Below are 23,268 nucleotides of genomic sequence, written 5' to 3' on the forward strand. Positions count from 1 at the left end.
ATTATGTTATGCTCTAATAAAAAAATTCTATATTGGATACAGAGCAGAGCTATTCAGATACTGCCCACTGTGCACTTAATGCAGATTTCTACTCGCATCTCAGGAGGGTGCAAACAGAAATCTGCATTGAGTGCACCCTCAGCCCTGAGACTAATGGGCAGTAAGGCATAGATTCTAGGTTAAGTACCCAGAACTATAGGACTTACTACACGGTGTAACTGTATAGTTCTGGGTACTTAACCTAGAAGCTATGCCTTTCTGCCCATTAGCCTCAGGGCTTACCACGGGATACGGGGCTTACAGTTGGAAATAACTGAATAGCTCCGGGGACTTAACCCGGGAGCTAACGGCCTACGGTAAGTCCCACAGTGAATTGATTTCCACTCTTAATCGATAATTGTTAACTGAGGGTCAAAGGATCAGTATTCAGGCTTCGTACAGACAGTGTTTAAGGTACTGAGGGGTAAGCCTTAAATGTGATAATAGTAAATTCTGTGAGATTACTTTTTTATTCTAGCAAGCTACGTACAGTTCAGTCACAGGAGAAGTTTATGTTATAATCTTGTAGTGTATTCGCAAAATAAAGCATAAAACTAGACTCATAGGAGTCAGCTCAGTTGGGGTTATGGGTTCTTGAGCACCCTCAATATTTATGACGCCCCTGCCACTAAACATGTCTATGCAAGGCATTGATCGGTCATATGGGGGATGGGGGTTATTGGTTATCCCCAATCACTTTTCAAACGTTGCTCCCAAGAACAAATGAAGGTGTGTCACTCATAACTAAGCACGTTATTGTCACCACCATTCCACTTACTGTGCACTAACTTCCACAGCAGCTATCAGCATCTCATCTCACACTTTACCTTAGGGATTTCTTTCACTTATTACAGAGACAAGCAGACATCAGTGAAATCTCAACGCCAAAAAGACAAAAAGCTTAAGGAGGCTCTTCTGCAAGTTGAAGATGAGAGGAAGCAGGCCGAGCAGTACAAGGAACAGGTAAACTCTGTGCTGTGTAGTGACACTTTGATTGTAACCAGTATGATACTCAAAGTACATTTAATCTTAAGAGTGAGCTTCTAGGCTCTCTACTACTTAAGGATTCCTTCTACAGTATGTTCTTCAAGACACATGACTTAGAGGTACAGCAATTCATATGTTAGGAAAGGAGCACAGCTACAATATTTTTGAAAATCATATACCTTAAATGGCTCTCCCTGCTAACTAAATCATAGCCCACTCCCACAAGCAGAATAAACATCACATGAAATGTAAAATGTATGAAGTGTACCTTGTATAGCTATAGGCTGTCACTGTTGCTAATTGTAGTGAGCTCAATAAAGGTACATTTAGAAGGTGCAAAACACTTGCTGTGCATTGCAAAACAAGCTTTGTTCCTTGCATAGCACCTCCACATCTCTTTCCACCAAGGTGCAATCCTAGTTTGCAGAGACATCTCCTGAGCGGATGCAGTCATAACACCAACTGTGTGGATTTCGGCGCTCAGAATGCTGGTGCCGGAATCCTGACACCTGTCAGAATCCCGGCTCTGGCATCCCGACTGCCGGCATCCCGAAGGTAAGTAGCAGGGTTAGGCACTAGGGGTAGGGTTAGAAACTAAGGGGGTAGGGTTAGGTTTCATTTGCGAGGGGGAGATTAGGTTTAGGCACTAGGGGGAGAAGTTAGGTTTAGGCACCATGGAGGGAGGATTAGGATACCGATCGACAGGGGTTCGTATCTTTACCCTATCGAAATCCCGGCGTCGAGATTCTGCCCGCCGGCATCCCATACCCAACCCCTCCTGAGATTAGATTTGCACCTTAAAGTGCGCAAGGTGGCCATACATTCACAATGGGGTTGTAAAAGAACCTCCACTGAGGCATTTTAGTTGTGTAGATGTATAAGGGAGGGGGTGATTACTTGACCAATATGACAGCCAAATCTGAACTTATTTTGTCCGTCATCCAGTTCTGGACTATAATTGGTTCTGTAGACAATCATTTTTTCTTCATTTTAGGCTGAAAAGGGAAATGTAAGACAGAAACAACTGAAACGACAGCTGGAGGAGGCTGAGGAAGAAACACAACGACTCAATGCTTCCCGCAGGAAATTGCAGAGAGAGCTGGATGAAGCCACTGAGAGTAACGAGACATTGACCAGGGAGCTTGGTGGGCTTAAGAGCAAACTCAGGTGAGATAGCCAAATTCACTGATTTACGAGCAGTTCCTACCCTCGTTGGTAAAGGGACTGCCGTGCTGCAGCCCGGAGGCAGTTCTGGCACCTGTGCAATGGATCCGGCAGGTGCCGGGTCGGGCGCATTCACACAGGCAATGGTGGGATTGGCGTATGTGCACAAACACAGGCTTCTAGGGATTGCAGCCCCTAGAATCCGGGTAGGGCTGTCGGAAAGGCAGAGAAGCGGCTTCCTACTGTAAGCGCTCTGTCTGATAATTGTGGCCTGGACTGGCATTCTCAGGGGGAGAAAACACCTCCCCTTGGGACTGCCTGTCCTGTGTGTAATTAGCAAATAGTGCCTCCAATGGGAAGCCACTGCCAGTGAAGCCAGTGGATGGATTCAGATGCATCACCGGATCTTGTGACACCCGGTGCGCACTCTGGATTTCCCCCCACGCGCCGGAGGCACACCCAGACATCCCCTGAGATGCTGGGCTACCCCCGGAGACTGGGCAGTCTGCACTGTTTGCTCCTCTTCTGTGACAGGAGCTGGGTGTTGCAGGAGAATGACACACTGGAGCACTTGAGTCCTGTCACTGCAGAGGAGCCGGCATTTTGGTGTCACCCCATCCGTGGGACCACCTGGGTGTGGCCCGCACCACCTGCACCCACCTCATGACCCACCTCATGACGAAACATGGATGCATGGATTCACTGGCTCACTGGGGGTGGTGGATTTCGCTGGCGGGAGCTGCAGCCCCTAGGTAAAATCCTCCACTGTTATTATCTATTATTGGTACAATAGAGGCACTCAGGACATAGTCAACTAGACAAAAAACTTCCAGATTTAAAGGACTAATGATCCAATGTTTTTGATTGTGTTTCTTTTGGAAAATTTTAAATTTTCACCCACAGAGAAAACTGTATAACATGGAGACATAATCTCAGGATTATTATGTATCAGTTAACAGTTAGAAGTCAGATACATACAGAATAATCAAATATAAGAAACATTACATTATAGACATAGCATAGTATAATACACAGCGATCAACAGTGTCAGGTCCGGGGCAACCACACAACATTATTTCACAGAATACATAGAATCGACAAATACAAAAGACCCTAATGATCCAATGTTTAATACATTTTCATACGAGTTAAATATTTAAAATTGTGAAATGTCTCTTACTTAAATGCACACAGGTTGTGCTGTTATAACTAAAAGATAAAAAGGCAATGAACTGAGGGCCTGATTCAGGGTCTCCTCGCAAGCCCGATGGTCGCGATAATCGCGACCATCTCCAGCCCGCTCGCACAAGCTGTGGGTGGGCACCCACAGCTTAGCGAGCGGGCAGGAGAAAATAAAAAATACCTGCCCTGATTCAGAGCGAGCGCTTGCAAACAGCAAGCGCCACTGAATCAGGCCCTGAGACCTCTATTCAGGCAATTTGCTAATTGTAGTGAGTCTATAAAATGCCTCTGTATTTATTGTATGTATTGATACTTTTCTTCATTTACCTTCTGGGAGATCAAAACAAAAGACATTTATGAGCGTGGGAACAGGAATGGAGATGAAAGAGCATTATATTACATGGTTAAGCAGTGAGGCATTTTAGGACATATTTGTTTATTATTCCACACTGTGGCCACTCCAATCCCTTATTAGATCACATTATCAGGGGAATTGAGTGTGCCAGTATACTGTGCCAAAGTTATTTAACATCTTGTCCTTTACTTTACCTTGTATGGTAGAAGACATTAGGTTTGAGTAGTAAAGTATTTCTGTCAAGAAAAATGATACCAAACATTATTATGTAACCACACAGCTACAGTATTCATCTTGTTTCACTTGTTAATGGAACTGAAACCCCTGGAAAGTGCTATCAAGTTTAATGAGTGCAGTGAATATTCATTAAAGAAGTCGTTTGCAGTTCATAGTTGGTCGTCCACTGCATATCCACTAAACAACTTTCTAAAGTCGTACAGCAATATGCAGAAATTGACCAACATGTTGGAACGACAAACGTCTTCAAAAGTCGTCCGCGGGAGTGCACGTCGCTGGACGTTTGCAGCCTATCCATTACACAACTCTGTCGTGTAATGGATAGGCCCCTTAAAGCAGCGATAAGAAAACCAACTGTCTATTCTCTAGTTTAAAATTGTTATTGTTCTGACTTCATGGCTAAGCTGTGGTGTATACTAAGAAATACTGTATGACTCTGAGGGGTATATTTACTAAAAGTCGATTTTAATCGTTTTCAAATCGATCAACATCAATGTATTTTTGGGGCTACATCACACATTTACTAACACTTAAAAAAAAAAAAAAAAAAAAATGGTCTGTTAGTATATGTGTGATTTAGCCCCATAAACATAACATCGATGTTAATTGATTTAGATCGATTTGAAATCATTTAAAATTGACCTTTATTAAATATATCCCTTAGCCTCTATGTGCAAGATATATGTACACGAGTATGGTATTGATGTTCAGGGAATAGGGACAATGAAAATATAAGTATGTCTGCGCTTGGGATCACTTATCACCATAATGAATGAACATCTGTGGGCCCAGAAGTACCGTACTGGAAATTGGAACATATTCCTAGCACAGATAGAGGACCTATTATCAGAAGGAAGAGGTCTACTTAGGTTTTTTTTTTAGTTTTAATTACTACTCACTGGTAGAATGTAATGCAAGCCTGTATATTATGCTAATCAAGCTGTGCAAAGCTCTGTGCAACCATTGGCTGGATGCTTGTACACTTGTCATATATGCAGGGTCGGACTGGCCCACAAGGGAAATGCCTGATGGGCACCACTGCCCGAGGGCCCCACCTCCTCTTCTAATGCCAGGTTTCAGACAGTGCACTTGAATTTTACATTGTTACTCTATTACAGGGCCAGTTACCTGGTAGAGCAGGAACATGGATGAACAGAGCATGCACTACATTATACATGTTGTCTGCAGGCTGTGTCCTCTATAATAGTTAGCAAAGCCTCTGTGGTGGCTGTCCACACTCTTTAGGCATGAGACCCTATCACTGCCTTCCCTGCGGGGGCCCTTCAGGCCCCAGTACGACGCTGGATACATGTCATTCAGGAGCAGCTAGATATCAGCAGAATCTCTACCAGATGACTCAAGTTGGGAAGGGGGCAGTTTCCTTTTTTCTAGCAGTGTGTAATCAGTAAAACAAAATTGCCCTTGTTACAGAGCCTCATGAATGTTTTTAAATGAAAATCACTGAAATGCTAAATATCCTTGCTGCAGGGCCTGTTCACCATTGTGGAACAATAGACAAGTGCCAGCCATCCCATTGCCTATTCGGGTAGCCACTTACTTTATGCTAAGATATTAAAGAATCAACTAATGTTCAACTTGAATTGAACTGGTTTAAGGACCAGTTACAAACTAATGAGCTTGATTAAATTGCAACTCTATACAAGACATATAATGAAGGAGCCGTCTGTTTTACAATGCTCATACTTTCCCAAAGCTCTATATGAAGAGGAGCACAATACAGCTAAAAGAGCATACAAACAAAAGAATATAATGCATTGTACTTGTTTTGTTCTTCTTTATGATGTGCTGGTATAACAGCTGCAGACTTTCTGTTTCAGAGGGACACAGGACACAACGCAATGACTAAGCAGGTACCAACGCCTTCAATTTTGCAGCTCCTCTTGGTCGGACATATTTCCACTTTAAGCTCTTGTTTTAAAAACACATTGTATGTCTCCAGCTCTAAGTATTTGAACAACCACATAAAATATGATTGTGTTTAGAACCCAGAAAGAGTAAACTTATTACAACAAAAATTACTTTTGCAAAGTTCTTGTAAGATAAAATTGGAGTAGCACATTGGGAAATAGGAAACGTGCAATGTGTCTTTAAACACCCACCCTTTTCCTGCAAAATCTGAAGGCTTGGACATCTAATTCATAAGGGAATATTTATATTATGAAGACTAACGTTCCCCACTTATATAGACATACTTCAGACAGTATATGGCATGTAACTAACTTAACACACGCCAGTCTCTCCATTGTCATGTTGGAATGTGTCAGTCATGCATGATAATGAGCACTAGCAAAGCGGAATTAACTGTACTTAATTTGGGACTGGGGAAAGAGCAAATTGTTAATGAAAAAAAGAGATTGTTGGGAAATGCATATTCTTCTTTATATGTTGTCATCATCCAGGAACCCTGAATTATTCTTCATCCTTGGTGTTCTGAAGATTATATTTTAACAAAGGTCCAAACACTGAACAAGCTCTGAAAAAGGCCATATAATGTTTTTTAATTTATGTTACCGAGAGGTAGTGGGTACTCTGAGTTATTCAGCATAAATTAGCATAAGCCATTATCCATATATTGACATTATCTGAGCATACTAATGTAGTAGGCAAAAATTAACATATTAACATTCTTGGAGCAACTGCCATGCTAAATTAACTGGGATCAGGAATGAGTAGTGGGGTTGGGGCTAGGTGTGATCTACCTTTTTGCTTCAGTGCAGAGACAGAATGTTCTATCAGCTTATAGCCCATTCCGTAGCAACAGCCTCCACCTGCTCAGCTGAGAAATAGTGTTAACCACCCAATATGTCTACTGAGAGGTGAGACCAACAGAATGATTTGGAAGCTGATTCTGTCTTCCTATTGGTCTGTGGCATCACAATTCTCTAATCTGTGTGCACATCAATCAAATTAAAGAGTGATCACAGGCAACTGCTCCTGCTTATCGGAAGGCTGTAGGAGCCACATGCTCAATGGTGAATTGGAGGAACAGTGCAATCAAAGTAAAAGAGTTAAAATTAAGTTAAAACTTATACATCATGCTTCTAAAATAATTATCTTTGGGTAGAATTATCCTCAATCAATGACCTGTTGGGGATACGTGATCAGAGTTAAACAAATAAATAAAAAAAAAATCTAAAAAGCACCAGCTAAGATCCAGTGTTAATACACTAACATTTAGTACTTTATTCACATTTTCAGAAAATATGCTCATTTTATTGCATTTCATATTATCCAAGATGCCTGACTAATCTAAGACTATGGGGATATCACCAGTATTACTGAATTCTTCATAAAATATATGTTTAAGCCTACCTCTGATTTGAAACCAGGTGACTTTAATGGAAAAATATAAATTTGAAAAATAGCACAGTGATTATCTACTATTTTATATATAAAAACAAACTTATATAAATCATAGTATTAATATGGGCCTACCTAGTTAAAACCTATTGGGCAGTCCATGGCCCCAGAATAAGACACCCTACTTTTAAATAAAGCAAAGCAACATTTTTTTTAACTAATGCAGATTATAATTAATAAAATGTTAATTAGGTATTAACTCATTTTAAACCTTAACATTATTTTAACAACAGCTTTAGATCTCATGATATAGGTGAGATAAGGAAACTCAGAAGACATCCTGCTAATACTGCATATTATTAACTGCATTGGACAACACCTATGCATGGTCAACCCAGTAACATGACTATCTTCAAATACAGAATGCATGCAGTAAATGTATTTTTTTTTTTTAACGAGGACATTACGTAGAACTAAATCATTATAACATATTGTCTCTGTCAAAATTAATTTACTTCTACACTAATCCACTTCTATCGTATTACAGGGGGATCGTGGACAATGTATATGCATTGTATCTGTTTTCTACTGGTTTTGATACAAATATATATATTTAAAGGAGATTGCCGCTTAAAAATAAAAGCAAATTATTTCACTGATCACTAAATAATTGACATTACATTTACTGAATAGAGCATCCATTTGCTGCTTACTATTGCATACTTAAGGGCCAATTCAATTAGCCGCAAGCTTCCATAGTGTGAGTTGAGGGCAAAATATCATTTCTAGAATACCATGTGGTGACATATGAATTTGTGGTATCTTGCGCTCCCAATATTTGTGTAAGCAGCTGTCTATTAGTTTAATCAGAAGAACTGACTGAAATATATTGTAAATGGAAATTTGATAGACGCGCTTGTATTTAATAAATAAAATCTACAGTATATGGTGCTTAGCTGACCACTGCATCTAAGATGAAGATCATGTGCAATAAATATCTATAGATATGGGTATGGAAATGTCAGAACTGATATCAAAAGAAATAATATAAGAACATAAATAAATACAATGAAAACAATTAAAAAGTCATCCATGACGAAACGCGTTGGTGTAAGAAGGACCCCATACTGACATCAACACAAAGTGGATGCGAGCACACGAGGCAGCAAGAACTCCCAACTTAAACAGCGGCTCTCTGCTTAGAGCCTGGGAGAGGATACAGTCTGGACGAGTGAAAGCGGAAGTCTGACAGGCCAGTTACACAGCAGACTGAGCCCGTTCCGACTGCTGCAAGACTCCAGCAACCGTCAGCTCATACCGCTGCTAGGGAAAGGTAGGGTGAGTTAATCAGCCGGTGCTCCAGACACAGCCCCATTGTCAGTTACAGGAGATCTGGACTAACACGCATATTTTCACAAAAAGAGCTATAAACACCCTTATTTCATGTTATACAGTCAGGTGCATAAATATTGGGACATTGACAGAATTTTCATATTTTGGCCTCTATTCACCACCACAATGGCTTTGAAATGAAACAAACAAGATGTGCTTTAACTGCAGACTTTCAGATTTAATTTGAGGGTAATTACAACCAAATCAGGTGAACGGTGTAGGAATTACAACGGTTTCTATATGTGCCTCCCACTTTTTAAGGGGCCAAAAGTAATGGGACAAACTAAACAATCCTAAATCTAAGTTTCACTTTTTAATACTTTGTTGCAAATCCTTTGCAGGCAATTACAGCCTGAAGTCTGGAACGCATAGACATCTCCAGACGCTGGGTTTCATCCCTGGTGATGCTCTGCCAGGCCTCTACTGCAAATGTCTTCAGTTCCTGCTTGTTCTTGGGGCATTTTCCCTTCAGTTTTGTCTTCATCAAGTGAAATGCATGCTCAATTGGATTCAGGTCAGGGGATTGACTTGGTCATTGCATAACATTCCACTTTTTAGCCTTAAAAAACTCTTTGGTTGCTTTTGCAGTATGCTTCGGGTCATTGTCCATCTGCATTGTGAAGCGCCGTCCAATGAGTTCTGAAGCATTTGACTGAATATGAACACATAATATTGCCCGAAACACTTCAGAATTCATTATGCTGCTTTTGTCAGCAGTCACATCATCAATAAATACAAGGGAACCAGTTCCATTGGCAGCCATACATGCCCACGCCATGACACTACCACCTCCATGCTTCACTGATGAGGTGGTATGTTTTGGATCATGAGCAGTTCCTTTCCTTCTCCATACTCTTCTCTTCCCATCACTCTGGTACAAGTTGGTCTTTGTCTCATCTGTCCATAGGATGTTGTTCCAGAACTGTAATGGCTTTTTTAGATGTTGTTTGGCAAACTCTAATCTGGTCTTCCTGTTTTTGTGGCTCACCAATGGTTTACATCTTGTGGTGAACCCTCTATATTCACTTTTGTGCAGTCTTCTCTTGATTGTTGACTTTGACACATATACACCTACCTCCTGGAGAGTGTTCTTGATTTGGCCAACTGTTGTGAATGGGTTTTTCTCCACCAGGAAAATAATTCTTCTGACATTCACCACAGTTGTTTTCCGTGGTCTTCCGGGTCTTTTGGTGTTGCTGAGCTCTCCGGTGCGTTCTTTCTTTTTAAGAATGTTCCAAACAGTTGATTTGGCCAAACCTAATGTTTTTGCTATCTCTCTGATGAGTTTGTTTTGATTTTTCAGCCTAATGATGGCTTGCTTCACTGATAGTGACAGCGCTTTGGATCTCATATTGAGAGTCGACAGCAACTGATTCCAAATGCAAATGTCACACCTAGAATCAACTCCAGACCTTTTACCTGCTTAATTGAAAATGAAATAACAAGGGAATAGCCCACACCTGTCAGGCACATATAGAAACCGTTGTAATTCCTACACCATTTACCTGATTCACCCTCAAATTAAATCTGAAAGTCTGCAGTTAAAGCACATCTTGTTTGTTTAATTTCAAAGCCATTGTGGTGGTGAATAGAGGACAAAATATGAAAATTCTGTCAATGTCCCAATATTTATGCACCTGAGTGTATATTGAGTCCAGTGTATATTCAGACATTGCCGGTCGTAGACATCATTTTTAATTGTTTTAATTGTATTTATTTATGTTCCTATAGCCCAAAACTAACCCTCTGCCAAGTGCCTAACACTAACAATAATGGAAAATGATTAAAAAAAAATGTGTCAACTTTTTCTTTGTTGACCATTTTTGTGTCGACCTTTTGAACCTGTCAGCCATTTGTCCCTGTGGACCTTAGTACAGGTCGATCATTTAACAGGCGGCAATTTGACCCAGTCGACCATTTGTATGTTGGCTATCTACTGACAACCTGTTTACTGTCTTTCTAGACACTGTAGCTCTTCCATTCTTGTACCAGCCTGTGAAAGAGCTTCTTTGCCTCTTATGGAATAATATGCCTATTAATAGAGGGCTGACTAAGGGCGGGATATCAAGCCTTGAAGACAGATAAAGTGGAGAGAGATAAAGTACCAACCAAGCAGCTCCTATCATGTTACAGACTGAAGCTGATTGGTTGGTACATTATCGCTCTCCAAGGCTCGATACATCTCTCCCTAATAGGTCTATGTATTATTAAATCATGGCAGTGCCGCGATTTTTAACAAAAAATGTTTTTCGATTCTCTAAATGTAACTCACAGGGAACTGTCTCTCCAAATTACATGGCATAATGAACGAGTCATTTACTCTTTCGATATATTCTTCTGGAGAATCTGCCAGTGCGCATGAGCACAGTGTAAGTTTCCGCACCCGGAGAGAGGCATATAAAGCGGTTTACGCCATCTGTGGATGGCATAAACCAACAGGGACAAACTACGAAAAAGCGGTCTGCAGCACTAATTATCCTTTTACAGGAGATTTCTGTGAAATCTTCTGCATTTGGCTATTAGTGCATAGTTGGCAAATATAAAATGATGCAGTAACTGCAGTTTCTACATCATTTAATAAAAAAAAAAATGTCCTTTCGCTTTCCAAATATCAAGATTCTTCCACTATATGAATTGGTATTTTTGAAGAATGAAGACCTAGGGGAAAATTTACTAAAGTGAAAGTATTTAGAAGTGGAGATGTTGCCCATAGCAGCCAATCAGATTCTAGCTATTATCTTCTAGAAGGTACTAATTAAATGTTAAGTAGACTCTGATTGGTTGCTATGGGCAACATCTCCACTTCTAAAAACTCTCACTTTAGTAAATATAACCCTCTTACGACATATTAACAGAAACAAGTCAACTAGTCTTAAAGTGCAAGAAGAGTAAAAAATAAACAATCAAAACTCAGTCTCTCCTGGATTAAGAAATAAAAATGGTGCAAGACGTTGGTAAGTGAGGCACAAAAGAAAAATAAATAGAATTACTTGAAAATGGCAGTTTTATAAATATAACCAGCCGTATGCATTATTTACCAGGATGTTCACTTTTCATACAATATGTTATACGCAGAAAGTTTATGTAATAATAACAGTAGAGATACCAGAGTGGATATTAAAAGCACCATCTATGATATACACAAAAAGGTGCATATTTCACAAAACTGTATTTAAAATTATAATAAAAATAGGACAGACATTTAATCTACACACTAAACACTAGGATTTTCTGGTGATCAGTGAAATTAGGAAGCAACAACCATGAAAGTTCTGAGATCCCTTTAAATATTAAATCATAATTGCTGGTGACAGAGATTCAGGCATTGTAAATGTTTGTGTCCTCTGTTTTCCGGTAGCAATTAATAAAAGTGTATTTGTCAATAAATCAGAGTTTAACATTTGTTGTTATGCCTGGCAGGCGGGGGAATGAACCGGCATCATTTGCCCCTCCTCGGCGATCCGGAGGGAACAGGAGAGCTGTAGATAACGCAGGAGATGGGTCTGAAGAGGATGTGGAAATGCGAGAAACAGATTACAATGGAACAAAAGCCAGCGAATAATCCTACTCATTGTCACATCACGTGCCTTTGGACTGTATCACAAGTTTATTTATCCCCTTCAATCCCCGAGATGCCTGCAACAGTGTTTCAGGCTGCATCGGCAATGAAGAGCGCACATGCAACAAACGGTGCCCAACTAACTACCGCAGCACAGAACCCATGCGGAAGAACATGCTCCTATTCAAATTAAGACATCTACACTCTACACAGCAACTGTCACAATGCATTTCATGAGGCAGCCACAAGCACTTATGTATCAGAGGACAAAGGTTCAGCTCGCCAGTTTGCATTACTAGCAGTAAGGGTGTGCTGAACCTTTTTATCTCTTGGCCAAATTGAATCCTCTCTCTTCAGTGTTCACGTCACATGACTGTAGAGTCTGTAACAGGCCAATGGTAATGCACGTAGCATGTGGTCTATTAGATACCTCTGTAAACTTAAAATGTTATAGTGAGATGTCCCTCTTATTACACTGGCTGACACAAAGGAATCGATTCTATATCTTGAGTCTACATCCTTTTATGATGCAGTGTACAAACAAGTGTCTTAATGCTCAAGATTTCTCTACCGTATTTTTTTTTTTTTAATCTTTCATGCACTAAGTGCCTTTCTGATCACAAGTATTAAAGATATTTGTTTAAAAATAAATCCAGATGTATTAACACAGTTTCCTACTGCACCCGGATTGTGCCAAAGCCACGTCCACTGATAAAATTATAAAGCACCAGATTACATTGTAGTGGTCTTCTCTATTCGCTGCACATATTCTAGGGGTATGATTAAAGAGGGTATTTTAAGAGTGTTTCCTTGGTTTTAACAATAGTGGACTCTTAATCCAGCCCATTGTGTTACTAATCTATTTTTATGTGCAAGGTCTTTTGATTTGGCTTCTTTAATAAAGTTCAATTTTATTGCAAGCTCTATGAGTTGTTTTCTTGATTTTTAAACCTTTGCTGATAGTGGGCGGGATGTACTATGGTCAAAATGTGGTAAAACCCCCCAAAATGCTGTTTATGTACCCGATAGTTGACGATATGTATGCGGATGTAGTGCTTAGTACAATGAGTTTAATGTACGTAAGTTTGGGGTTACAGTTAGGGGTGGAGGGGAAGAAGGGGCAACATTCAATTACAAAATCATTAAACACACACAATTATAATCATGAATAACAATTGTGCAATAAATAAATGGCACATTATTTTCTGTTGTGCGCTCTTGCTTTAGCCCCCTTTAACAATAAACTTAAAAACTCCTACTGTTATCTAGTATACTGCAGCATATCAGGCCTTTGTGTTTCCCAATTACAGATAAGATCAGCATTGCTATGAATTCTAGAATGGATAATTTTTTATCATTATTTGGTCCATGCTGCCTTATTATATATCTATACAGGGAAACTGCATGATCATCCTTATAGATCGAGACAGGCAACACTTAAGAGCCTCCCTGGATTGGCCAAAAACAAGGGTGGTGATTGGCTCCATCTCAGAAAATCATCCGTGTATAGTTGGGAATTCATGGGAGCATCAGAGGTGGAACAAAACTAGAGAAATAAGCAAATTAAGTTTGCTTTATAACTTTGCTTCTTTGAAGCACTTATACATGGATTAATCCCAGGGTTGGACTGGACCACAGGGGTACAGGGAAAATCCCCGGTGCGCCACTCTGCTTGAGGGCTTCACCCCCTCCTCTAATGTCAGGTTCCAGACCATACACTTGAATTATACTTTATTACTCTATTAGAGGGTCAGCTACCTGGTTGAGCAAGAACATGGTTGCTTGGGTTGTCCTCTGTAATGGTTGGCAACACCCTCTGTGGTGGTTAGCCACACCCATTAAGCAGGGGCCTCTACAACTGCATTTCCCCTGGTGGGCCTTTCATGCCCCAGTCCGACACTAATTAATCCTTATACAGCAGGGGTGGGCAATTAGCGTCCCAGCTGTTGTTGAACTACAAATCTCAGCATGCATTGCAACATTTCTAGCATGGCCAAATAGCAAAACTGAGGCAGGGCATTCTGGGATATGTAGTTTTAAAACATCTGGGGGGCTGCTGATTGCCCACTCCTTTTATACAGCCAAGTAATGACAGAAGAAAGTGGACATTCCTAGAAGCTATGTAATATACTCCTCCTTCCCTTCCTTGTTTTTAACTGACTTAGTATATTTTTTCTAACTGAAACATAAGAAAAAAATATTTGGGCTGCCGTGGAGTTTTTCCTTAAAGAAATTAAATCTATATTAGGTACTGTAAATATAATTTCATTTTATTTTTGATTGACATGCACAGGGAGTTCAAAAAACACTGATCAATTAATGCTATATTTATTGATCAAATGCTTGAAGAATTGTATTATGACATCCAGATAATGTTTGGAAAATGTATAAGTGATAACCATTCTACTTAGAGACTATTGAGTGTTCTGTCCCCTTTTTAGTAATTAATCAAGAATTTCTGGATTTTGATCCCATAATTTGAGTACATCTAGTTGCAGATTCAAAATATACTAACTTGGCCATCGTGGTATACCTATGATCAAGGAAATCTTCCCTAAGAACTTGAGACAGTTCCTCACTGAAGATCTCCTTTACAACAGGATCTGATACAGGTTGAGTCTCCCATATCCAAATATTGCGAAATACAGATTTTTTTTTTTTTTAGCAAGGAGATAGTGACACCTGTGCTTTTTGATGTCTCAATGTACACAAACTTTGTTTAAGGCACAACATTATTAAAAATAAAGTATAAAATTACCTTCAGGCTTTGGGTATTAGGTGTATATGAAACAAATTAATTTTATGTATGTACACAAATGTTGTTTGAGCCACAAAATTATTGAAAATATTGTATAACATTACCTGCAGGTTGCGTGTATAAGCTGTAAATAGAACATAAATGCATTCTGTGTTTAGATCTGGGTCCCATTCCCAAGATATTTCATTATGGTATACAATTATTCCAAAATACGGACTATTCCGATATCCAAAATACCCCTGGTCCCAAGCATTTTGGATATGGGAGACTTAACCTGTAAAACATTTGTTGAATCTTTCAAATTCTCTCTTGTGAGACTGATGATTTATCTCTCACTGTGTCTAACTGAATTATAAAAAACTGGAGCTGTAAAGAAGGCACCATTTGAATTAGCTGAACTTTATGATCCATCTATGTTCCTGTGAAAAAGAGATTATGTTGTGTCTTGTTTTGGGCTCTATTTTCTTACTTTCCTTTTACTAAAATGTTGTACTGTATAGATAAGGCCAAACTGCAATTATCTTCTTCCTCATAGCTATAATTAAACTACCAGTAGCTTTTCTAAAAGTCTAGGAGATAATGGGAGGCTAAATGGTAGGTACCTATACTGGAAATGATGGCCCAGACTGAAGAACTTGGGGAAGCAATGATGTTGTGATACAATTAGTATGCAAAATAGGCAAAGGTAAACTTATTGTTGACAACAAGTTTCTCTTATAACCCTCAACACGGAATGTAGAACCTCTTTGGGAAAATGTTAAGCTGGGTACACACTAAATGATGTGTGTACCCAGCGATGCGACTGAGGACCGCATGGTGTTTGGTACACATTAAATGAACCGGTGCCCAACCGCCCATATGTCGGCACAAGCCACATCCCGCTGCATGGGGTCATCAGTCACATTGTCAGATTGAGCTGCATGTAGGGCTATCCTGATGCAACTGACGACCAAACTGGAATTCGCATGGTCCGACATAGTGCGTACACATTAGGTGATTTTGACGATAGGTTAGCCTGATCGGTCGGGTGAAATATAATCTAATATGTACCCACCTTTAAATCTTGCAGTCTGAAATCCTCCTGTTTTTTTCTACCTTTTTTAAAATATATTTTATAACAAATGCCCTGGACACAAATGACCTGGGTAGTAAGTAGCCAAACCTCCACATATTTTTATATCCAGTCACAATTGGGATCAATGAAGGCTGCATGAAGCCATAGTTGTTTATTTCTTGGTGCTATCCCTCTGGGTGAAAGTGTGATTCAGGTTTAACAAAGGAAGCCAGTTCCTTTTCTCGTGATCTCTATATTTTAATTAGAGTTTTGTCAACTTTCTCTTAAGTATCCGTATGCAGAGTGCCCATCCTAAGTCAGATTGCTCTGGAGACTAAAACCATAGCAAGACTTGATATTACAGTACAGTGTGCAAATATTGGATTACTCCTGGTTTTTTTTTTTTTTTTACAAACATTTTACAGGTCATGATCCACATGCTTGCAAAACCCAGGCAAATCTGCTGTAATGTTAGCATCTGGTCATCTACCACAAACTCAGTACTCCTTCTATATTGCAGGTTGACTTTATTCAACTTTCTAAATTAAGATATTTGGAATATGTACTGGTGTATATAGATTTATTTTCTTAATGGGTAATTGAAGTTGTACAGACTTCCTTTGGTGATTTTCTCTAACAAGGGTACAACTATTACTGCTCAGGTCATACGAATATTATTTGTCATGCTTTAGGTATAAAACAAATAAATACTCCTTATAATTTACAAATCAGTGGTAAAGTGGAAAGATTCAATGGAAATTATGCAAATGTTTAGAAGCAGACAGGCTTGCCTTGGCATGATGCTTCAACCTCTATCAGAACAACTCCTAGAGCTGCAACTAAGTTATCACACAATGAAATTCCATTTAGGAGGCCAGGTAATATCGGACTGATTCCCAAATATATCTCTTCTGAACAAGACAAGTTAGTTAACTATTTAAAGGAATCACCAACCAATTATAATAATTTCCCAGTCTGTGTCACCACCTAGGAATGGAAATAATGCTCTTTTGTACCTGTGAAGAGGAAACTTATTATTCTGATTTTGACAATGGTGGTTGCTTTCACAGCACGAACATTATAAAACAGCTATATTTGGTTAAGGCAAATGTGACTAATCATACTGATTGATGGGAAAGGGTAGTGGTGGTGTCCTTGGATGCCGCCAGAACCTTTGACTCAGTTGAGTGGGAGTAAGTGTGGCATGCACCAAAGTAGTTTATACCTCCTGTATGCCGTATCAACACATGGTTAACTCACCTCTACTAGATTGGACAATCATGAAAACCAAAGTGTGACTCTCTCCCAGGCACCTTTTTGACTGGAGCGGTCAAGTGGTGCACAAATTTTGAGAAGATATGTTCAATATAAATTTTGTCCATGCCCCTCTTTGGAAAGATGGAGGGAGAGAGTTAATTTCTTTTGTGTCTCCCCCCTCCTTCACATTGCCAAGTGAAACATCACACAGCCGTGACCTGGTTTAGTTTCTGCTATGGCACCTGGCAGTAAAGTCCATGTGCTGTACAGTACTTTCAAAATCACATACTCTGTACTATATTATAATAACTTTGTACTATTGCATTATCTCTTATACACATAAGATACTCTATTATTTATGGGTGTCTCTTTGTTTTGTTCTCAGGGCTTTTCTGTTCTATATGATTTGTGGGTTTTTTTGCTTGTTTTTTTTTTCTTGTTCATATTTGACTTTCATTAAAAAAAATACTTGTTTTAAAATAAATGATCTTTAGGAGTACCCTCATCCCATAATAACAGCATAATCCAATTCAGGAATACTACTCCCTCCTATGTATTACAAAATAAATATATTAGATGTGTAGACAATGTGAATAACTAGCATTTTTTTTTTTTTTTTTTTAACATCTCTATATTAATTCTAAACCATTAATAACATAGCAAACAGAGGTATCAACATTGAATAAACGTCAAAAGTGATGGAGAAATGAAAACAAAGGTGTAGCAGAGTAAAAAAACAACAACAACTGAACATTAAAGTGCTGATGCCAAGTTGCACGCTGCTGCAAACGCTTTAGCGTCTTTCACTGTAGCCCTTCCCCTAGTGTACAAGTGTGCATCTAAGTGTACAAGTACTGGGGCACCCATGTTATACACCTTACGATGCAACGATCCTGCTCAGTTAGTTTTAGATGCTATCGGACTTACCATTGAAACTAGCACCTGACCCATGCTAGGTGCATATTCTCTGTCAGAGTATGGCTTCCAATGCAAGTGATTAAGCGTCTGCGATCACGACCAGTTATGAGAAGCACCCACAACATGCCCATTAGGACTTTGCGTCTGAATGACCATCACCCAGTCACTGCCCAGGAACACTCCAATACATTTCTGAGACCATGTGTCTCAATCTTTACTGCGACTGTGATTACACTCTGTGGAACACATGCTCTGTGCGACGTTTAGCTACTTAGACACATATGCAGTTAAAACAACAGCTATTTACATGAATATCAGCATTACCTGCCACTCAGAATCGGGTCCTAAATGCTAGTAATACATTTGAGGTCCATGATCTAACAATATAAGAGTAAACAGATTGAAATTAAAACAAAAATGTTTCGGAACACATTTTCTTAGTTTTCACAGCAAATAAAAATGCATGGTGCACCAAAGCAGTACATTGCGTAATTCAGGTTGCTTCGGCACACCAAAGAGCAAACAGAAGAGAAGAGGTGCGAGTTACCTACAATCCTCAGAAAAAGGGAAAATACCAAAAAGACGAGGGCAAGAAAGGGAGAATACCAAACACATGAGGGCAAGCAAAATTATCCCAATAAACAAAAAAACTGCAAAAGAGGAATCAAGTTATCTGTCACCAAAAACAGACAAGTGGCAAGTTGCCATTCAAGTGACGGATTCTAGCGGGGATATTGAAGCAAGATCATTTGTGGTAGGTGATATGCAGTCTTTTCTTTTGGATATACAGTTTCAGCAGCCCATCAGGTTAAGTGAAAAACTGAAAAGCAGAAGTTAGGAAAGCAGGGTCTGCAATTACGGGCTATGGGCCTGATTCAGATTTGGGAATAGAGTAATATAGAGCAAGTAACTGTGCACCTGGGCAAACCATGTTGCAATGCGAGGGTGCAAATATATACCTTTATTTTTGCATGTGGGGCAAATACTGGCTGCTTTTGCATGTAGCCCACAAATGTTGGACAGCTTTATTTTTACACTGCAATTTAGATTTCAGTTTGGACAAACGTCCCCCAAATCTAAACCTCTCTGCACATTTTACATCTGCTCCACCTGCAGTGCAGCATGGTATTACCAAGATGCAGTTACTTGCTCTTTCTCACTCTATTCCCAAATCTGAATCAGGCCCTATGTTCCACTGGGGCAAACAATGGGAAGCACACAACCATAATGTTCCCAACCCACTTGATAGTTCCTTAGTCTCAGAGAGAATAAACCATGGAAAGTCAAAAAGGAACCACCCTTGGAGACATTCAGAGCACCCTCCCCTAAGAAAGCTGGTAAGATTGGGGCAGGGAGAGGAATTGGCAGGAACAGACACAGCAACTCAATCAGTATATGCATTAACATGGGCATCAGGTACAGATACCAAGCTTGGAAAAGGTGAAACATAAACCTCAGATTCACTTATCACTTGAGCTGTGACAGAAGGATAAGAGGAAGGGCCATAGCAGAGTCAAAATAGAAAACAGATTTGACTGCTTTGTGTCCATTTAGAGCAACATCCGGTTCCATACCCAGTCGCCAACTGAGTGGTGAACACTGTAGTGTCGGGTATCAGAGAAATGACTGTTACCACTGGTGAGGGTGAAGTGGAAAAGAGAGCCATTTCCTGACCAGGACAGCTCTTGTGGAAACATGGTACAATGTGGTAATTAAGGTGATATGTGGGGAGGAAGGAGCAATACTCTTCACATCACATCAAAAAGAAAGAAACAATTAGAACATGCAGTCGGCAAAGTAAAAGTCTATGGTTCATTCAGCAAAACAGCATGAAGCACAGATAAAGGAAAGAACAGGTAAGTCTCGCTAAGATGGTAAAGAAAATCCAAATTGTCAGGAGTACAGAATAAGTAGGATAGACAGTGAATCAGTCCAGAATCCACAAGAAAATTCCAGTGTTTAGCGATCCAAAGAAAAGCCTGTGTATTAGCAAAAGCAGTCAAAGAAAGAATGGAGGTTAGCGGCTAGAATCACAGAATGCATTGCAATGGTCCCATCTTATCAGAGGTCCTCAATGCCATTTCTACAAGTTTCTATATCTTGGCTTTCATGTTCTGCACCAAACTTCTATGGCAGAAATGCAACAGTCTTTTTTCCCCCAGTGTATGGCGCTTAGTCCTGTCACACGGGATGAAGTCGGCATCCTAGTGCACACAATGGCGACGCTAAGAATACTGTCACCAGAATCCCGACGGTGAGTATTATGTTTAGGGGCTAGACTTTAGGAATAGGGTTAGGCTACAGGAGAGGATTAGGTAAAAACACCAATGGCACCATCAATGAAAACAATCAATGGTGGACCATTCAGTGGCAATTCCCGGCATCCACCTCTGATAACACCTTGGGAAATGCAGAGTGGGAGTGAAGATGGCCATCTTGCATTGTGTGATGGATTGTGCCAAACAGAGTTAAGGTATGTACCTACTCCAGCTAGAACTATTACCCTACAAGTCTGACTGCTGGACATTTGCTTGACTTACTGCTCGAGACTACCCTAATGTCTAGCCCTCTCGTATAACGGTCTAGGTGCCTACTGATATTACAGTCTTGGCTACATTATAGGACATGCCAATCCTGCACCACATGGCAGTTATTTGCCCTCCTGCCCTGCAGTGTTGGCTGACAAAGTTCTGGAACATCTTAGACTTCAGAATTTTTTCTCCACAGACTCCTGGTAGAGTTGGGCACTCTCTACATCCCACCACTTCCCAGTTGTGTTGACATAGTTCTCTGCAAAGTAAGTCAATTGTGGCATTGAGTTGGGGCAGGGCAAAATTATGAGATTTGCAGACCCTTCTCCCCTCTGAGAAATCTCCTTGTGGGGTATTCTAGATCTATTCTATACACTTATAATTCTAGGGCCTGATTCTGTGTTGATCAAATCTGTGAAATTGGGCGCATCTCTCGTTTTCTAGCCAACTGTGCATGCTCTGACTTGCAAAATAAGGTGCGCGCTCATGCACCACACAATGTGTCAAAAGTCGCAAGTAGGTGTATGCATGCAGCATCTTGTGTGAATGAAGACTAGTGTGAAATTGGCATTACTGGGCCATGAGTATCAAGACAAATGGAGCAGCTATTTCTGATAGGAGTAGTATGGGTGTGTACTGTATGTAGATTTCCGTGCATTTAGGAAAGGGATACCTGTTTCTGACGGATATCTTCGCATGGGGCTGGTACATGGGCCTATGCCGATGACTGTTATGTCCACACTCTAAACAGTGGGTAGGATAGGTTTGCACTTTCACATGCAGCTATGCGAATTAGCTCGGCCGATTGCAGCATTGTACTCTTTTTCACATGCGAATGCAACAGTCGTAGGGATAAGTGGCCACAGAAGCAGGCAACTCAGAATCAGGCCCCTAATCTGCAAGTTTGGGTCACCCTGGCCTAGTTTACTTCCACTTCACATATGCCGTTAATTTGTTGATACAACACCTGCTAGTATATCTGGTCATATCTGTCCTGCTTCTCCTGCTGCAGAAACTCTTTGGCAGCTTTTTATTTTATACCAGTTTTGACCTTCCTGCTGTGCCAAACCCGGACCCACACCTTCTGACACCTCAATACTTATCTCCTGACTTTCAGAAGTTTGAAGGGACTTGCTTACTACACATCACACTTTGGAATATGATATGTACGCAATATCGATATTTACGTGGACAGGAGCCGCACTACGCATTTGCAGTTCTGGGACTGCAATGTCAGTTGCTGTAATGTGCATGTGCAGAACGGTTCCTGCACGATCAGTCGCAGCCCCCCGTTTAGCCACAGAATGATTGACATGCTGCGCAATTTGAGGGGCAAAGTGGGGGTGGCAACCAGGACTGTTGTACAAAATAGGGGGTGTGTTGCCCTCATTTTGTAGGTGTGCCAAGTACAGGGTCTGCGTCGTAGAGTAAGCTTCGGTTTACGCAGACTAGCCGTGGGCAGCATTGGTGATCCGACACTGCACTCAGATCGCAGATGCATGCAGGTGGTGTCTATTTCCTACAGACACCCCCTGCTACATTTGCATTCTACTTGTTCAGTATTGCACAGCCGATTCCCTGCGGCTGTGCAATACCATCCTTATCAGATTCAGGCCCAATGTGTGGTTTACTTATGCGGAAGTGGCACCATAGTTCTCGGTTTCATAAGGTTGCTGTTGAACCTGCTGGCTGGGACACAATATACATGTATTAATGTTTTATAATACTTTTCCATACATTCCAATAGGCTGATGATTCCTCAAATCTTCCATGTGCCTTAGGGCCTGATTCAGAGGTGCATGCAGTTGCAGACACTGGTATGTATGTTTGCGGCATGGATAACATGCAATTGTTAGGAGCATGCTAAAACACCAGGGGGAATGCTGAAACTAAGTGTGCAAAGTACTGAGATGCCCGCTTTCAGCCTCACTGCACGCTAGAACATCACTAGTTGTTCTTGACACGCCACCATTGTGTGCATCAGCCCTATTACAGGTGCAGTGTCTCCGTCTGAATATGGCCTATCTGGCTACGGCTCTAGGTCTGAGAACGTGAGTGTGTTTTTATTTTTTTCTGAATTTTTGCATTCACTTCAGGCCACTTCCCAATGACCACCCAGGAACGCCCCCACTTTCCCCTTACCATTTCTGATACCAACGTTCCCAAACGTGGCAGCGCATTTGTGCGTACACACAGGGTAATGCATGCGTCGAATGTCAGTGGCAAATAATCACTCTATTACATGAACATCAGCATTGCACCCACCTCTGAATCAGGTCCTTAACCTCTTACCGCTATTGTCCTGGAATGATTCTGGCCTGAACATTGCTGTTAAGATGTGACACAACGGTCTTAAGTTTAAGACATTTCACCCTGACATTGTGTTGCTACAGGACTCTATTTAACATTAGAGCTCTTTTCCCATTACCCTATTGCTCTATACTTGTGTGCATATGACAAGTTTTCATGAATGACACTTATGATTAGAGTTATTTTTATTAAAATAAATGCTTT

General features: G+C 40.4%; 1 protein-coding gene across 3 annotated transcripts in view; it reads left to right on the forward strand.

Annotated features, from left to right (window-relative positions):
- The window catches only part of MYH11 (myosin heavy chain 11), a 116,818-nt gene extending 103,662 nt beyond the window's left edge, over positions 1-13,156 (forward strand). For 2 of the 3 annotated variants that reach the window (XM_088474210.1, XM_088474211.1), the window contains 3 exons: positions 894-1,002; positions 2,021-2,193; positions 12,098-13,156. In XM_088474210.1, coding sequence (XP_088330336.1) covers positions 894-1,002; positions 2,021-2,193; positions 12,098-12,239 — 424 coding nt within the window. In that variant the 3' untranslated portion in view covers positions 12,240-13,156. Of the gene's footprint in view, positions 1-893; positions 1,003-2,020; positions 2,194-5,802; positions 5,836-12,097 lie in introns of all 3 variants that reach the window. The other variant, XM_088474212.1, reaches the window with a different exon arrangement.
- The last annotated feature ends 10,112 nt before the right edge of the window (positions 13,157-23,268 follow it).

This window comes from Taudactylus pleione, unplaced genomic scaffold (assembly GCF_031769625.1).
Source record: "Taudactylus pleione unplaced genomic scaffold, aTauple2 ptg000149l, whole genome shotgun sequence".
NCBI lineage: Eukaryota > Metazoa > Chordata > Amphibia > Anura > Myobatrachidae > Taudactylus > Taudactylus pleione.